Source organism: Vanessa atalanta, chromosome 7 (assembly GCF_905147765.1).
Source record: "Vanessa atalanta chromosome 7, ilVanAtal1.2, whole genome shotgun sequence".
Classification (NCBI taxonomy): Eukaryota; Metazoa; Arthropoda; class Insecta; order Lepidoptera; family Nymphalidae; genus Vanessa; species Vanessa atalanta.
The window spans coordinates 3,142,497-3,156,097 of record NC_061877.1 but is presented as its reverse complement, the minus strand read 5'-3'; the positions used below and the strand labels follow the sequence as shown (position 1 = coordinate 3,156,097).

Sequence of the window (13,601 nt, the reverse complement as noted above, 5' to 3'; positions counted from 1 at the left end):
TATAAATAATAATTACATAGAAAAAATATTGTTGGGTGATGTTATAAATAAATTTCACAATCGTTTATAATTGTAAAAATATGACGATCACTTTGCGTAAACACTATAATATTGCGTTTAATAGCTTTGGCCAAACAAACTGTTTACAAACCCAGTGATTTATAAAGGTACACCATCGGAGCATATCCATAATTCATGTCTGCTAATATTATAGTAGACCCGATAATTCGTGGTTGAAACGGAATAAGCAGATTACTGGCATTGCTGTTAAGTGGTACTTACGTTATTGTTGACTTCTTAAGACACATGAGTTTGTATTAACATTATATTGTATATGTAATCAATTATCTTAAACTTGATAACGATAATAATCGAACGAATATAGAAAACTATAAGGACAGAACAAATAATATTTTAAATTTAAACTTTTTTATTCGAATAAAAACCTTTTAATTGATTTTACCAAAATATTTGATGTTTAACTATACATCTACCTATATTTTCTTATGAGTAATTTACCTACATCTCCGAAACTACTGAACTGATTTTAATGAAACTTACACTGTTCCCTAAGTTGATGTGTACCTGACTTGAATAAAAAGAAACATCTCGGTACGACTTTTAGTTTTCGAGAAATTCGTGGACAAACATAAAAACATACATACAAACATACACTTACGAATTAAAGCATACGTGCTTGGAAGCCTAAATGGATCATCATACTCAAATATTATTCAATTCTAACAATGCTACATACATATCGAATTGATTGCCTCCTTTATTTGAAGTCGCTTAAAAATATCTGACCATATTTGTATATATTTTCCTAGCCAAACCTATAAATCAAATGTGAAACTCAATTATAAAATAAATATTGATTTGATTTTAATTATTATTCGAAAAACGAATTTAATACCTACCTAACAATAATTATACACAACTTCAAACATTAATCACCATTTGAATTTTAGATAACAAAGAATTAGAATATTTTAAATTTTAACAATTATTAATCAGTGTCAAATTAGAACTAAACTTTTTATTCCAGAGATACGTACGACGAATGTACGAATATTCACTTCCAAAAGATACCCTATTATATGAATTCCTACTTAAGGTATACATTACTTAAAATCAGTGTTTATTTTATAATTGGAATTTATTGTCAGTCAAAAATAAAGACTATTTTATTTTTGAGATACAGGAATTATTACTGTAAAATGTAAATTAAAATTATTAAAGTATATTATTTTACGCCCAGCGAAGCGATCGGGATACCTGGTGTTATATTTCAGTTGTTTATTTGTAAAATATTTATGCATTAATCACAATTCATGAATTAATATCAATAGCAATAAGTTCTACTTAAACACTTCAAACCATATTTGCAATTCTCTATTCAAAATCGATAACAAACGAGTCATCGAATAAACAATCTAAGTAAACGATATAATCGATTCAGTATGCTATCTTAATCTGCTATAATCTCCGCTAGGCAACGCTCTCGCTTAGTAGACCTGGCTCAGAGTGAACATTATCTGTAAACTGCCTCTAACATTGTTCCTACAACCCAAACTACACTAGTAACTGCCCCCCAACTGTCAATAACGTCACGACATTCTATTGATGTTATGGCGTCAAGCCAAATGATTCGCAAAAACAAATTATTCCAACTAAAAGTATTAAATATAGACCTTATTTGCTAAGACATAAGAGCTACGTGTTACGAAAACCGAATATGGTATATTTTTCTGTAATCGACGCGATAATCGATTTGTTAGTCTTACAAGCGATTTTAATCTTTTTGCCTTTCTGATAAAGATCAAAGTGCTTGCAAGGTGTTTTGTATGAAGGTGATTCAAAAAATATAGAACGGTAATAGTTGTTGTAATAGAAAAGGAACAATGGTTGTCTTGGGAAACAGCGGTTAGTAAAAATGCTTGAATAGGAATACGAACATTCTATGACGTTCGAAATATTTGTTTTTCAGAATATATTTATCGGGTTTATTATTTTTGTTTGTGTCTTATCTTTCTTTGTTATTCATTATTTATTTTCATTTATCTATACTTATGAACGAGAAGTTTTAATATTCATACCAAACTAAAAAAAAACTACTAAATCAATGTGCATCGAACTTTATCAGTAGATCCAAAGCCTTTCAAATATTATATAGAGAAATTTATAATATTTTAATTATGACAATTTATAAATAGAAAACGGTTGCTCAAATAAATAAATAAGGCATATAATTCAACTCAAGATTATATAGATGATAATAAAGCGTGGAGCAAATACTTGTTGAATTACACCCAGGATATGTTATGTATATTTTATTTTATTTAATTGACATAACTTTGTTTGTAAAATGTTGAAATAGTAATTACTCAGTTTATTGTAGGTTCTTCTCGGTAAGATCGACATTCCGAACCAGTGTTTTATGTTTAATATTATTCTGTAAAGTAACAACCATGAGTGCTTGTAAAAGGCTACTAAAATAAAATATTATTAGCAGCCCGTAAATGTCCCACTGCTGGGATAAAGGCCTCCTCTCCCTTTGAGGAGAAGGTTTGGAGCATATTCCACCACGCTGCTCCAATGCGGGTTGGCGGAATACACATGTGGCAGAATTTCGTTGAAATTAGACACATGCAGGTTTCCTCACGATGTTTTCCTTCACCGCCGAGCACGAGATGAATTATAAACACAAATTAAGCACATGAAATTTCAGTGGTGCCTGCCTGGGTTTGAACCCGAAATCATCGGTTAAGATGCACGCGTTCTAGCCACTGGGCCATCTCGGCTCGAAAAAAATAAAATAAAATATGTTTTGATGTAATTCGATTGAAGTTTATGAATATTATTATTTATTCTTCGTCTGTTAATAAATGTAGAAATTTTGATCTCAGGTTCTTATTTAAAATCAGGGTTCTCTAAAATAACGTATTTTCCTTACAATTTTTATATTTATATATCTAATAAATTCTTACACATCAAGTTGCATAAAGACGTCCGATTCTGTCATTTTATTCTCTCTGTGATTTGAGTTAGGACGAAGTTCCGTTTTATTGTTAGAAAATAGCAACTTAGTGTCTTGTGACGGTCATTTTTATAAGTTGTAAGAAGATTTTTTGTAACGATGGTTAGTTATAACTGATTTTGCTGTAGTCTCCAATTCAAATCCTAAACTTCCTATCCTAAACCTAAATGTTACTATTTTTTAATCCAATTTTCTACAGTATCAAATTATTATTTTTTTCATACTCTTAATATCGTGTTCATTAATCAATCACTCGATACAAGCAAATTTGTTACGTAATATATTTGTTCTAAATTATCATTAAAACGGCAATATTTAATTTTATTATTATGATTATTTGCTTAAAAAAATAAAGTAAATTAAATGTCTCGCTGCTGAGTAGACAATCTGTTCTTATGAAGATATATTGTAAAATATTTTGAGTTTACTTGAATACTGAATTCACATGTGAGAGAATCGTGCACACATGCACGTATCCATAAATAAAAATTATACTCATTTTACGACAGATTTTCAACGCTTGTAAACCGTTTTTGATGAATAGTTATTATTTATTATTGTAGTTATATTTTATTTTAAATCGAAAGAGGTCCTATTTAAATATTTAAAATTCAACTCGTAAAATAATGGATATGGGGAAATAGGTTTGGGAATTGACATCCATTGGGTATATCATTACTTAATATCTCATATATTGACATTTTCATGATATACTATCAAATGCCATCGACTCATTATTAGCGTGGTAGGGTGATCCGAATGTGTCCGAGAAAGTTTAGGCATAGGACCAACAGCTGTACTTACTTTTCGAAGCATAGAAATTTAGCATTGCCAACTCCCTATCTCTATACTGTTACTATGAGTTTCTCGTAAGAAAGACTTTTATTGTCCTAACCTGGACATTTGGACCATGAGCTCGAGGTATGCGGCATATATATAGGGCAGGGTAAGTGTTCACCACTGTCCACAGACATTGGCACATTAATAAATATTATCAATTTCTTACATCGCCAATGCGCCACCAACCGAACGCGAATATCTGATGAGTGGGTTACATATTAGTGATTCCCTAATTTTGATATATAATCTACATGCTTCATAATCTCATATATTTTTTTAATTATTCCTATTGCCTGTATCTTTTTGTCCTATTTTTAATTTTGAATTAAAAGTTCCTCCTAAATATTAAAAAACCAACGTAATTTGTATTATAACCTCGTGTTCCGTGGTAAAGGCAGACAGCGATATTTCCTCATAACTGAATGACACGAAAGTTTGCCACCAATGTAAAAAAATCATTACGTAGTTCTTAACAAGAGAGGAGATCTTGCTGTGAGTGAGATATTTTACAAGTGGTTGTTACTGATTGAATAAAAAACTTCAGATTCACCATAAACAAAGTCGACTGAAATAAAACAAAACGACAATTCAAATTCAACTCACGATCCAAGGATTACACTAACGCGCTAAAAGGAATTAACGATTAAAGTAAACTCGATGAATTTCATAAAACGTGACATTTTAACAATACTCCCCGAGCGTCGAGTCTTGATGTAAATGTTCTCGAGATTAAATCTCCATCGTGTCCCGCTGTGATAACAATAAGGCGAAAACCCGCCGTGCCGACGTCGCGTCTGAGACATTAGGTGCCTTTGAAATTGAAATAAAGCTTTAAGAGGAGCTCAGTTAACGTTGTCATAAGCAAGCTATGCATGGGTTCATTTAAGATAAATCTTGTATTTTTGATTATCTTTACAAAATAATTTTTAATAACTTTTTATATTAAACAAAAGAAAGTAGATATGAAATTAACGCCTTTTGACTTATTCCAAGAATTGAATCCGTATCGTTAACGAATGACTAATAAAGACGCTGCGATTTATTTTCGTTCTTTTCATGTTTTTCTTTTTTAAACCGTGGTTTTATATTTGTGATAGTAAATAAAATAGTTTTAGTATATAAGTTTTTACATTTATTTGTTTTATTTGTGTGATGTCAAATGGCCTCTATTAGTTACAGAATTAAAATGATTACTAAAAATATATTTGAAATGTCTAGGGCGTATTTGTATCATTGGTTTTTATCATATAACAGCTATGAAACGTTCGTGTATAATTTACTCATGTGGCATATGTTATTAATAATAATCAATAATCCGGGTTCAAACCCAGGCACCCCCTTAGTGGTAGATTATCTACCACTTAGGGGGTGAAGTAAATGCTTAAATATGTACTCATTTTTGATCAGTATGCCAAAAATAAAGTTTAATGTTTCTATCTTAAAAATGACGGATTTCAATACAAACTTTCAAACCATATTTCACCCCCGTAGGCGTAGTATATGCAGAAACACTTAAATAAGTATCTACTCCTTTTTAATCAGTATCCCAAAAAAAAAGTTTCATGTTTCTATCTTGAAAAATGACGGACTTCTATACAAATTTTTACTCTTATCTCACCCCCGTAGGGGTAGAAAATGCAGAAACACTTAAATAAGTATTTACTCCTTTTTAATCAGTATCCCAAAAATAAATGTGTTTGTAATTTTAAAAATTACGGACTTCCATACAAACGTTCAACCCCTATGTCACCCCTTTAGTAGGGTAGCTTTATGCTTCTAGTCCTACAAATGACAACACTTTCAACAACTTACAACCTTTTATCCCCCCTTACAACACTTTTTCCAAATAAATAGTAACGTATGTCCTTCCTTTAAATTTCATTTAAATCGGTCCAGTAGTTTTGACGTGAAAGCGATACAGACAGACAGACAGACAGAGTTACTTTCGCATTTATAATATTAAAATGGATAAGATATATAGGAATAGTCGGTATGCTGGTAGATTATAATTTTAGTAGTCTCACTTGTATCTAAACTACAAATCGCAACGCCGTCTCTACTCTAAAGAGAGAAACATAGGTTTATTTAAAAAAAATATATTATAACATTTTATAACAAAAAATATAGCAAATCACTAAAAAATTAAACATAACTCAAATGGCATTTTTATTAAAAGGTTTTAAATGTTCTACAAAAGTATTCGAAGTCGGTGTAAGTACACGTATAAACCATTGAACGAAACGCTACAAAATCTAGTTAAATAACTGAAGAGAAACGATAACTTTGAAATATGTCCCCGGATAACCTCAAGAAATTCAAAAGTTCGGGGTTAAACTGCTCGTCGACGAACTCTTCCCGAAGGAAAGCGGTTGGAGTAACGCCAGCTCTCACCAAAACGGCTTGAATAAAATTGAAAATTTAAAACGCCCTCGACTTAATGATTCTGTCGTGCAATCTTATTAGTGTTATAACTGTACAAAAAGACATAAAAGTTAATTACTTGGCGCTGAGCTTTCCGATTTCTGTTATAAGTGGTAGCCGAAATGGAATCATGCAAATTGACTCACCACATTCAGTAAGGAAGTTGAATTCTTTAGCGTCTAAGCGTTATTAAGAAACATTTTTTTTTAATATATGAATTAACAATTCAGGGAGATAATAGCCCCAGCGTCCTGGATTCCAAGTCATAGGATAATATATTGGGTTGGGTATTGGTTGGTTTGTCTATAGTAAATTTTGTTTTATATTTTTAATAAAATAATTAAGTCTTTTATATATCGTAATTGTTAAGATTGATTATAAATTTTTAACATTTTCTATCTGTCACCTAAACTAAATGTAAAACAGTAAGGACTGTAGGACTGTAAGTAGACATTAAATTAACGATAAAACGCAAACAATTTCAATAGTTTTTAATCCTTAAGGTTAGTTATGGTAGTGCACTAAAAATATTTTTGCGCATAGGAATTATTATGGAAATTCCCTTCTAGTCTAGCCAAGAGAGTTAATTTAATTATATTAAAAGGAAAATTTAAATTACTCGAAGAAAATTTACATCACTCAATTGATTTTGAGATAACGTGTCATGGTTAGTTTATTTTAGAATAACTCTCATGATTTGTGGTAGTAGGCTGGAATCATTATGATTATTGAAACTATAAATAAATTATTCATTATATTCGTTATTTTATATATATATATGTATTGGCTGCAATTAAATTGTAACAAATAAAATGTCTCGGTGCTATTAAAAAGCTATATTTATCACAACATAAACAATAAAGTACAATCGTGAGAAAACGAATGCTAATAATCTATTAATATAATATTATCTAAGACAAGTTCATAGTTGTTTGTGTAAACGATATTTTAAATAATATTTTGACTTCCAAAGTTGGTTAGTAGCGAATGCTTTTACCCCTCCTTTTGTGTTATTTTGTGTAAATAGAAAAAAAATTAACCTTGGAGATTGAGAACCTTGAATTAACATTCGATGAATGAATTGAATTTGGATTAACTGTCAAAAGTAACTGCAATATTTTCTTCCCATTAGGCATACTTCAAAGCTTCCATCTTGGACCGATATTATTCATTAGTTTTATAAACGACTAGTGGTATTGTCGCAGGGCGGTTGTAGGTAGCAAGTATAAAAAAGTATCTAGGCTACTTTACAAGAAAGAAAACAGGCTACTTTTTTATACCTAAAACCTGACGACGAACCTTTAAAACGCAAGCAAAGCTGTAGACAGCTAATATTATACGATACTTAAGCTTAAATTAAAACCGTGTTTTTGCTGCAGAGTAAAACTCAATCATTCTATCACAAGCAAGGGCGAATGTGAGAACTATATCGTTAAATGACATTAACACAGCGTTCTATATTGGTGGAAAACATTAACAAAAGTATTCCCAATTATTCGAATCGTTGATAAATGCTCGAAATGACTTAACTATAAATAATCATTATTATTCAAATATAATAAAGGCTAATGAATAGAAATATTCTTAAGAAAAAATTGTATACCATAATTTAGTTTAAACAACTTATTTAGTTAATTCCAATTTTCAGAGCGGTGCTTCGGAAAAGTTTTTAATAGTTTTGTGGCAAGTCACGCTTCGTTGCTAATTACTACAACGTCTACTAGGGTTAATTTGTTCCGTCTTTGAACTACGGACCTTGTGAAATATAAGAAAATACTATTTACGTTTCAGCCGTGTAGACTCGGATTAAATTGGATGGATATTTGAAGTTGTATTCGCAAACAAGAAAGATCTTTAATTACATTCTGATTGTTTTTCTTCTCATTAAAATATAATGGATGGATCGTCCTTGCTTATTCATATATATTTAGTGGTAAGGTATGCAAAGGGTAAGTACCAATCACTAAATTATATTCTACTGCCATACTTAGTATTGTTATGTTCCGGATTAAAGGGTAAGTGCGCCTGTGAAACTACAGGCTCAAGGAACATAAAATCTTAGTTCCCAATGTTGGTTGCGCATTATTGATAATATTAGGAATGATTACTGTTTTTATAGTACCGATGTCCGCGGAGACCACTCTAAGAGACCACTCTAAGAGACCACAGTCTGATTAACTATATTACTTAAAAAAAATACTTTCTTTTTAGTTAGCCTTTAAGGGTCTAGTCTGTTTTGAAACTCCGGTGAGGCCAATGAGTTGTTCCTCACTTTTATAAATGGCATCTGTAAACGAATATCAATTAAATAGATTTTTCGTTCATAAACATAATATGTTATATTATATTTCTAAAGAAATTTACGAAACTTAAATTGAACATCATATTGAAATCTATTCACGTTTAAAAAAAATTAGAGTTTCAAATTAGATTACAGTTGTTTTAGTTTAACAATGTGTCGCGTCAGTTATAAGAATCGACAACACAATAATGGCAGCCCCAAAAGTTAAGCGAAGTTTCATCTCCCTACGTGTGTAGTGTGCTTAACTACGAATCGAAAGATAAATATAAGAAGCTTAATATAATAAAATTTGTCGAACAGAATTACCTTATGTATATTCTTTTTTTTATATATACATATGTATATAAAATAAATTTAAGCCCAGCAATAAAAATACGTTAATTAATTATATTGCAAGTATTGTAATTTTAGCATTACTCATTACATTTTGAACTTGCTTCTAGTAATAATTACATTTAGTTTTTGGTAATTTAGTGGTACGGATGCCATCTTTGTAGTCCATCTTTGTAGGTACCGGCAAACACCAATATTTAGTATCGTTGTGTTTTGGTTTAAAGCGCGAGTAGACCGACGTAACTACAGGCTCGAAGGACATAATATTATCTTTGTGCCCAAGGTTGGCGGCACATTGGTGTCATGAGAAATGATTGATATTTCTTACAGTACTAATATATATGGACACCGATAATCACTTACAAATAGGGGGCCCATTTGCCAGTCTACCTGCCAATGAATTAAAAACTTAGAATTACGTAGTATTGTTATACTTTATTTCAGCTACAGCTGTTTTCTCTCAAGGGACTCACACTTCAGTCAGATCACTCTCTATTTCTATATTTTAATAATCCCAACGGGGGTTGGAATCTAGGACCTCTGGAAATGTGACTTTAGTCTAGCCACTGAGTCAACCAGGACGAGCTTCGAGTAATACGATCACTTGTCACAGCAAATTTATTTGTAGCTAGACGACTGAAACAATTCCTATCAATTATATGGGTGACCAAACGCAAAGGAAGCTACCGCAACCCGCTCTCTACTATGCTACGGTCACATAGCCACTTTGTCGTAGCTACAAAGCATTTGTGAAGTATCATTGTGGTAAAAGTAGGTTCCGTATATGGTAACACATGTGTTTGTAACTCCGTTGAGAACTAGCAACCTACCCAATTGTGACCAATCACATTATTTATTAACAATATACTTTTATTAAGCAGGCAATTTTTTTCAATCATTTCTACATACGTTCTCTCTTAAATTTAGACAATGACAATAATTCACCAAAAACAATTGAAAATAGTAGTAGTATTTAGTTTGAATTAAAATGAACAGTGACTAACAAATCAAGTAAAGTTTTCCTTTAATTATTTAATATTTAATGGTAGTTACAGTTTTTTTTGGTAATATCTACCTCATCGTAGATTTTGTTGTTAATATATTAAAAATCTACAAATGCAAACTACGTGCTAATATTTGTAAGGTATTAACGTGAATATGCAATACCAATTAAAATAGTATTTCAGTCTAATTCTGTAACAAAACAACGAAGAAAATAAATGTACATTTTTATAATAAAGTACTAAGTTAGTCTCATAGTTTCAGCAAAGAAGATTAGAACTAAAACTCGGGAGCTGACTAAGATGTTTTTTGGCAAATACATCAATCAACTGAGCAAGCACTTCAAACATAGTTACATAATCTAGTTACAGTTACTGTATCAAACTAACTTGTTAGATTCTAGCAGTCACGTTATACAGCTTCAGTTTTAAAGAATTTTGGACTGAAAATCTTTGTAAATATTACTGACTGAGGATTTCGATGGAGAAATGTAGCAGCCCAAAATGAAAAAGTCGGCGGTGTTACTCTATCGTGCTTCTTAAAACCATTTTAGCAGTATGGTCTTTCATTTATAAGGATATCCTTCAAATCATCGTCTATCAAAAATTGAGAGTGATGAATTAGAAATATACCCTCTTAATCATGAGATAAAGTATACTACTTCTCTCTTTAATATACTGCACAAAAATGTTAAAACATATTTGTGTAGTAGAATACATAATGTCCCCCTTGTAGACTGAGTTCACTATTGACTGTTGTTGTCAAAAAATATTTACGAATATAAATTTTTATTACTCGACGCGTTGATATCAAGCATCACGATAAGTTGCGCATATTGCTAGAAAAAACCCTTCTAATAAAATTAATCGCAGCTTGTATGCGTGGCTTATATGCCAGTGTATTTAGGGCATCAATTATACTTTGAAAATAAAAATTCATTAATCATGCATAAATACTGATAAAGGAAATGAGTAATACGTTTAATATTTCCATTTCTTTTCTTTTAACTTCAAAAAGGTTTACGGCGTCGCGATAAGAAAGATTTAAATAGTTTTGTCGCAAGTCACGCTGCGATGTTAATTAAGGTCTTCTCTTCTGTAAAAGATAAAGTGTTCCTTATTTGTAGAGTTAAACTTAAGGCGAACAATGACTTATGGGTTTCTTAATGGGGTTTTTTCATTTGTTTCAGGAATAGATGAATGAATTGAAGAATCGATTATTACCAAATATATTAGGTAATGTATAGGGGGACGAGCAAATAGGCAACCTGATTTTAAGTAGTCATCACGGCCAAGAGACATTGGCGCTGTAAGAAATATTAACCAATCTTTTCATCGCCAATGCACTACCAACCTTGGAAACTAAGATGTTTTATCCCTTGAGCCGGTGGTTACATTAGTTTACTGTTTACTTAAACCGGAACACGTTACTAGGCATTCCTAAAGTGGTAACCACGAATCATAGACATTGGCACTTCACTAAATATATAAGATTTTAAATTACCATGGTTATTTTTATTACTAACAGTATTTAAAACGGGATATTTACCATGTTTTTTATTTTTATTTGTTGGAGCTCGATATTTCGACATTATCTACGAATGTCTTGTTCACGAGACTGACTTTTGCGGGTAGATGTTGACGGCATTAGAAGTGTCCTTATCGGACTACCTCCTTTCTCGTACGTTTGCTGCGTAAACACTGATTACCACTACCACTGTCACTTTCACCCTTACTATATGTTTTATTTGCACTCGAAACTCGATCCCATGTTTTACAAACGAAACTCACCGTATCGATTCGCGAATTTTTTATATTATTATTCAAGGGTTTGCATAACTTTAACACTGGATTCCATACTTTCGACAGTTGAAACCCATCTTCCCTATTGAAATTACTATATTTAGTAATTTCAATGGCTTCTCGTACCAGTCGGGGTATATAATGGCGTTCTGTCGCGAGTATCTGAGCATTATGAAACTCGATCCAATGGTTCGGCCCGGCTTCCAGAAGATGTTCCGCGATGGCTGATTTCTTGATATCATTGTTTTTTACCGCCTTGATATGTTCGTTGATACGACAAGATACCTTACGCTTCGTCTGTCCAACCTAGGATTTACCACAACTACAATCGATTTTATAAACTCCGGGTTTTTCCAAGGGAAAGCTATCTTTAGATGAACGCAACATTTGCCCTATCTTCTTGAAAGGAGTGAAGATAGTCTTCACCGCATATTTGCTCAGGACTCTAGCTATCTTATCTGTCACTCCTTTAACATATGGCATAAATGCTGGTTGTCTTTCAACCCTGTACTGCCGCAGTAACTTATGATCCCGTGTAGCTGTGTTTCCCACTTTATATCCATTCCGCTGTAGGACCTTTTTAACGTGTGCTAGTTCAGGTTGTAAGTGGTCTTCATCACAAAGGTCGTAGGCGCGATTGGTCAATGATGTTACTACAGCGTTTAAGTGTCGAGGATGGTGGTGTGAGTTAGCATGAAGATATCGGTCGGTATGCGTTGTTTTTCTGTAGACAGTATGGCTCACAGAGCCGTCCGTACGTACTCCAATTTCAACATCAAGGAATGCTATTTTTCTGGACTTCTCCATTTCACAGGTGAATTTAATTTTGCTGTGGATGCTGTTTAAGTGATTTAAGCAATTCGTTGCACTATCACTGTCCCCCTTTATGATGGCAAATACGTCATCTACATACCTCTTCCATAGTTTAATTGTAGGTACAGCCTTAACGTTGACATGGCTATCTCCTCGAAATGTTCCATCCAGATGTTGGCGACTAGAGGAGCGACTGGACTCCCCATTGCCACACCATCTATCTGCAAGTAGTACTCGCCTTGGTAAACAAAGTAACTGGTCTCTAGGCAATGGTGTAGCAATTTCGTATATTCAGTCGGTATGTTATTTCGCTGTAATTTCACCTTTATAATATCCATACATTCAGAGACCGGCACATTTGTGAATAATGACTCGACGTCAAAATACGAAATTGCTACACCATAAATACAATACAAAATCTTTATTAGGATTTATTTATTTTTTATCGTACGTGTTGGCAACGTCAGTATGACGTAGAAGAACACGTGACAGCTGAAAAGTGTCACAGTTGAGGATAGATCGCAAAAAGATATTACGGACGTGAATGAATAGACTTACATTTCGGATATCATCATGTCTGATGACGAGTTGTTGCCTAACCCCTTCGATATACATATATATAACGAAAACGAAAAAGACTTGTCTAATATTACGTGTATCATATAATATACGGACACCGTTTCGCTGCTTTCATTATACACGTACGGGTTCCCGTAGCAATAAGACTGGAATTTGTATATGAGAAAGTGGAAGATAGAAGCAAAAACTTAAAAATAGCTTATTTCTTTGTTACATTCACTGTATCTTGAAATATAATATTTATTACGTGTAGTTCAATAAGAAAACCTTATTAAATATATTTTAGTAATATTGAAAAAAAAATGCTTGCATAGTTTACTTGTAATGTGGCTTTTTTTTTTTCTAAATAGTAGGTAGATCGGCGCTAACTGGTGTGGGTTGTGATAACCAAATCGGAAACCAACAATACACTTGGTATTACTGTTTTGCAACAGAATACCTGATGAGTGAGTAGTACCAACCAATAATA

The 13,601-nt window shown here is 32.3% G+C and overlaps 1 protein-coding gene across 1 annotated transcript; it reads right to left on the bottom strand.

Annotated features, from left to right (window-relative positions):
- Nucleotides 1-12,046: 12,046 nt before the first annotated feature.
- LOC125065421 lies at nt 12,047-12,759 on the bottom strand. The gene is made up of 2 exons (XM_047673001.1): nt 12,680-12,759; nt 12,047-12,578 (listed from the first exon to the last, which is right to left on the bottom strand). Exons 1-2 carry the CDS (start codon nt 12,757-12,759, stop codon nt 12,047-12,049), a joined length of 612 nt encoding a protein of 203 aa, XP_047528957.1.
- Between the last annotated feature and the right edge of the window lie 842 nt (nt 12,760-13,601).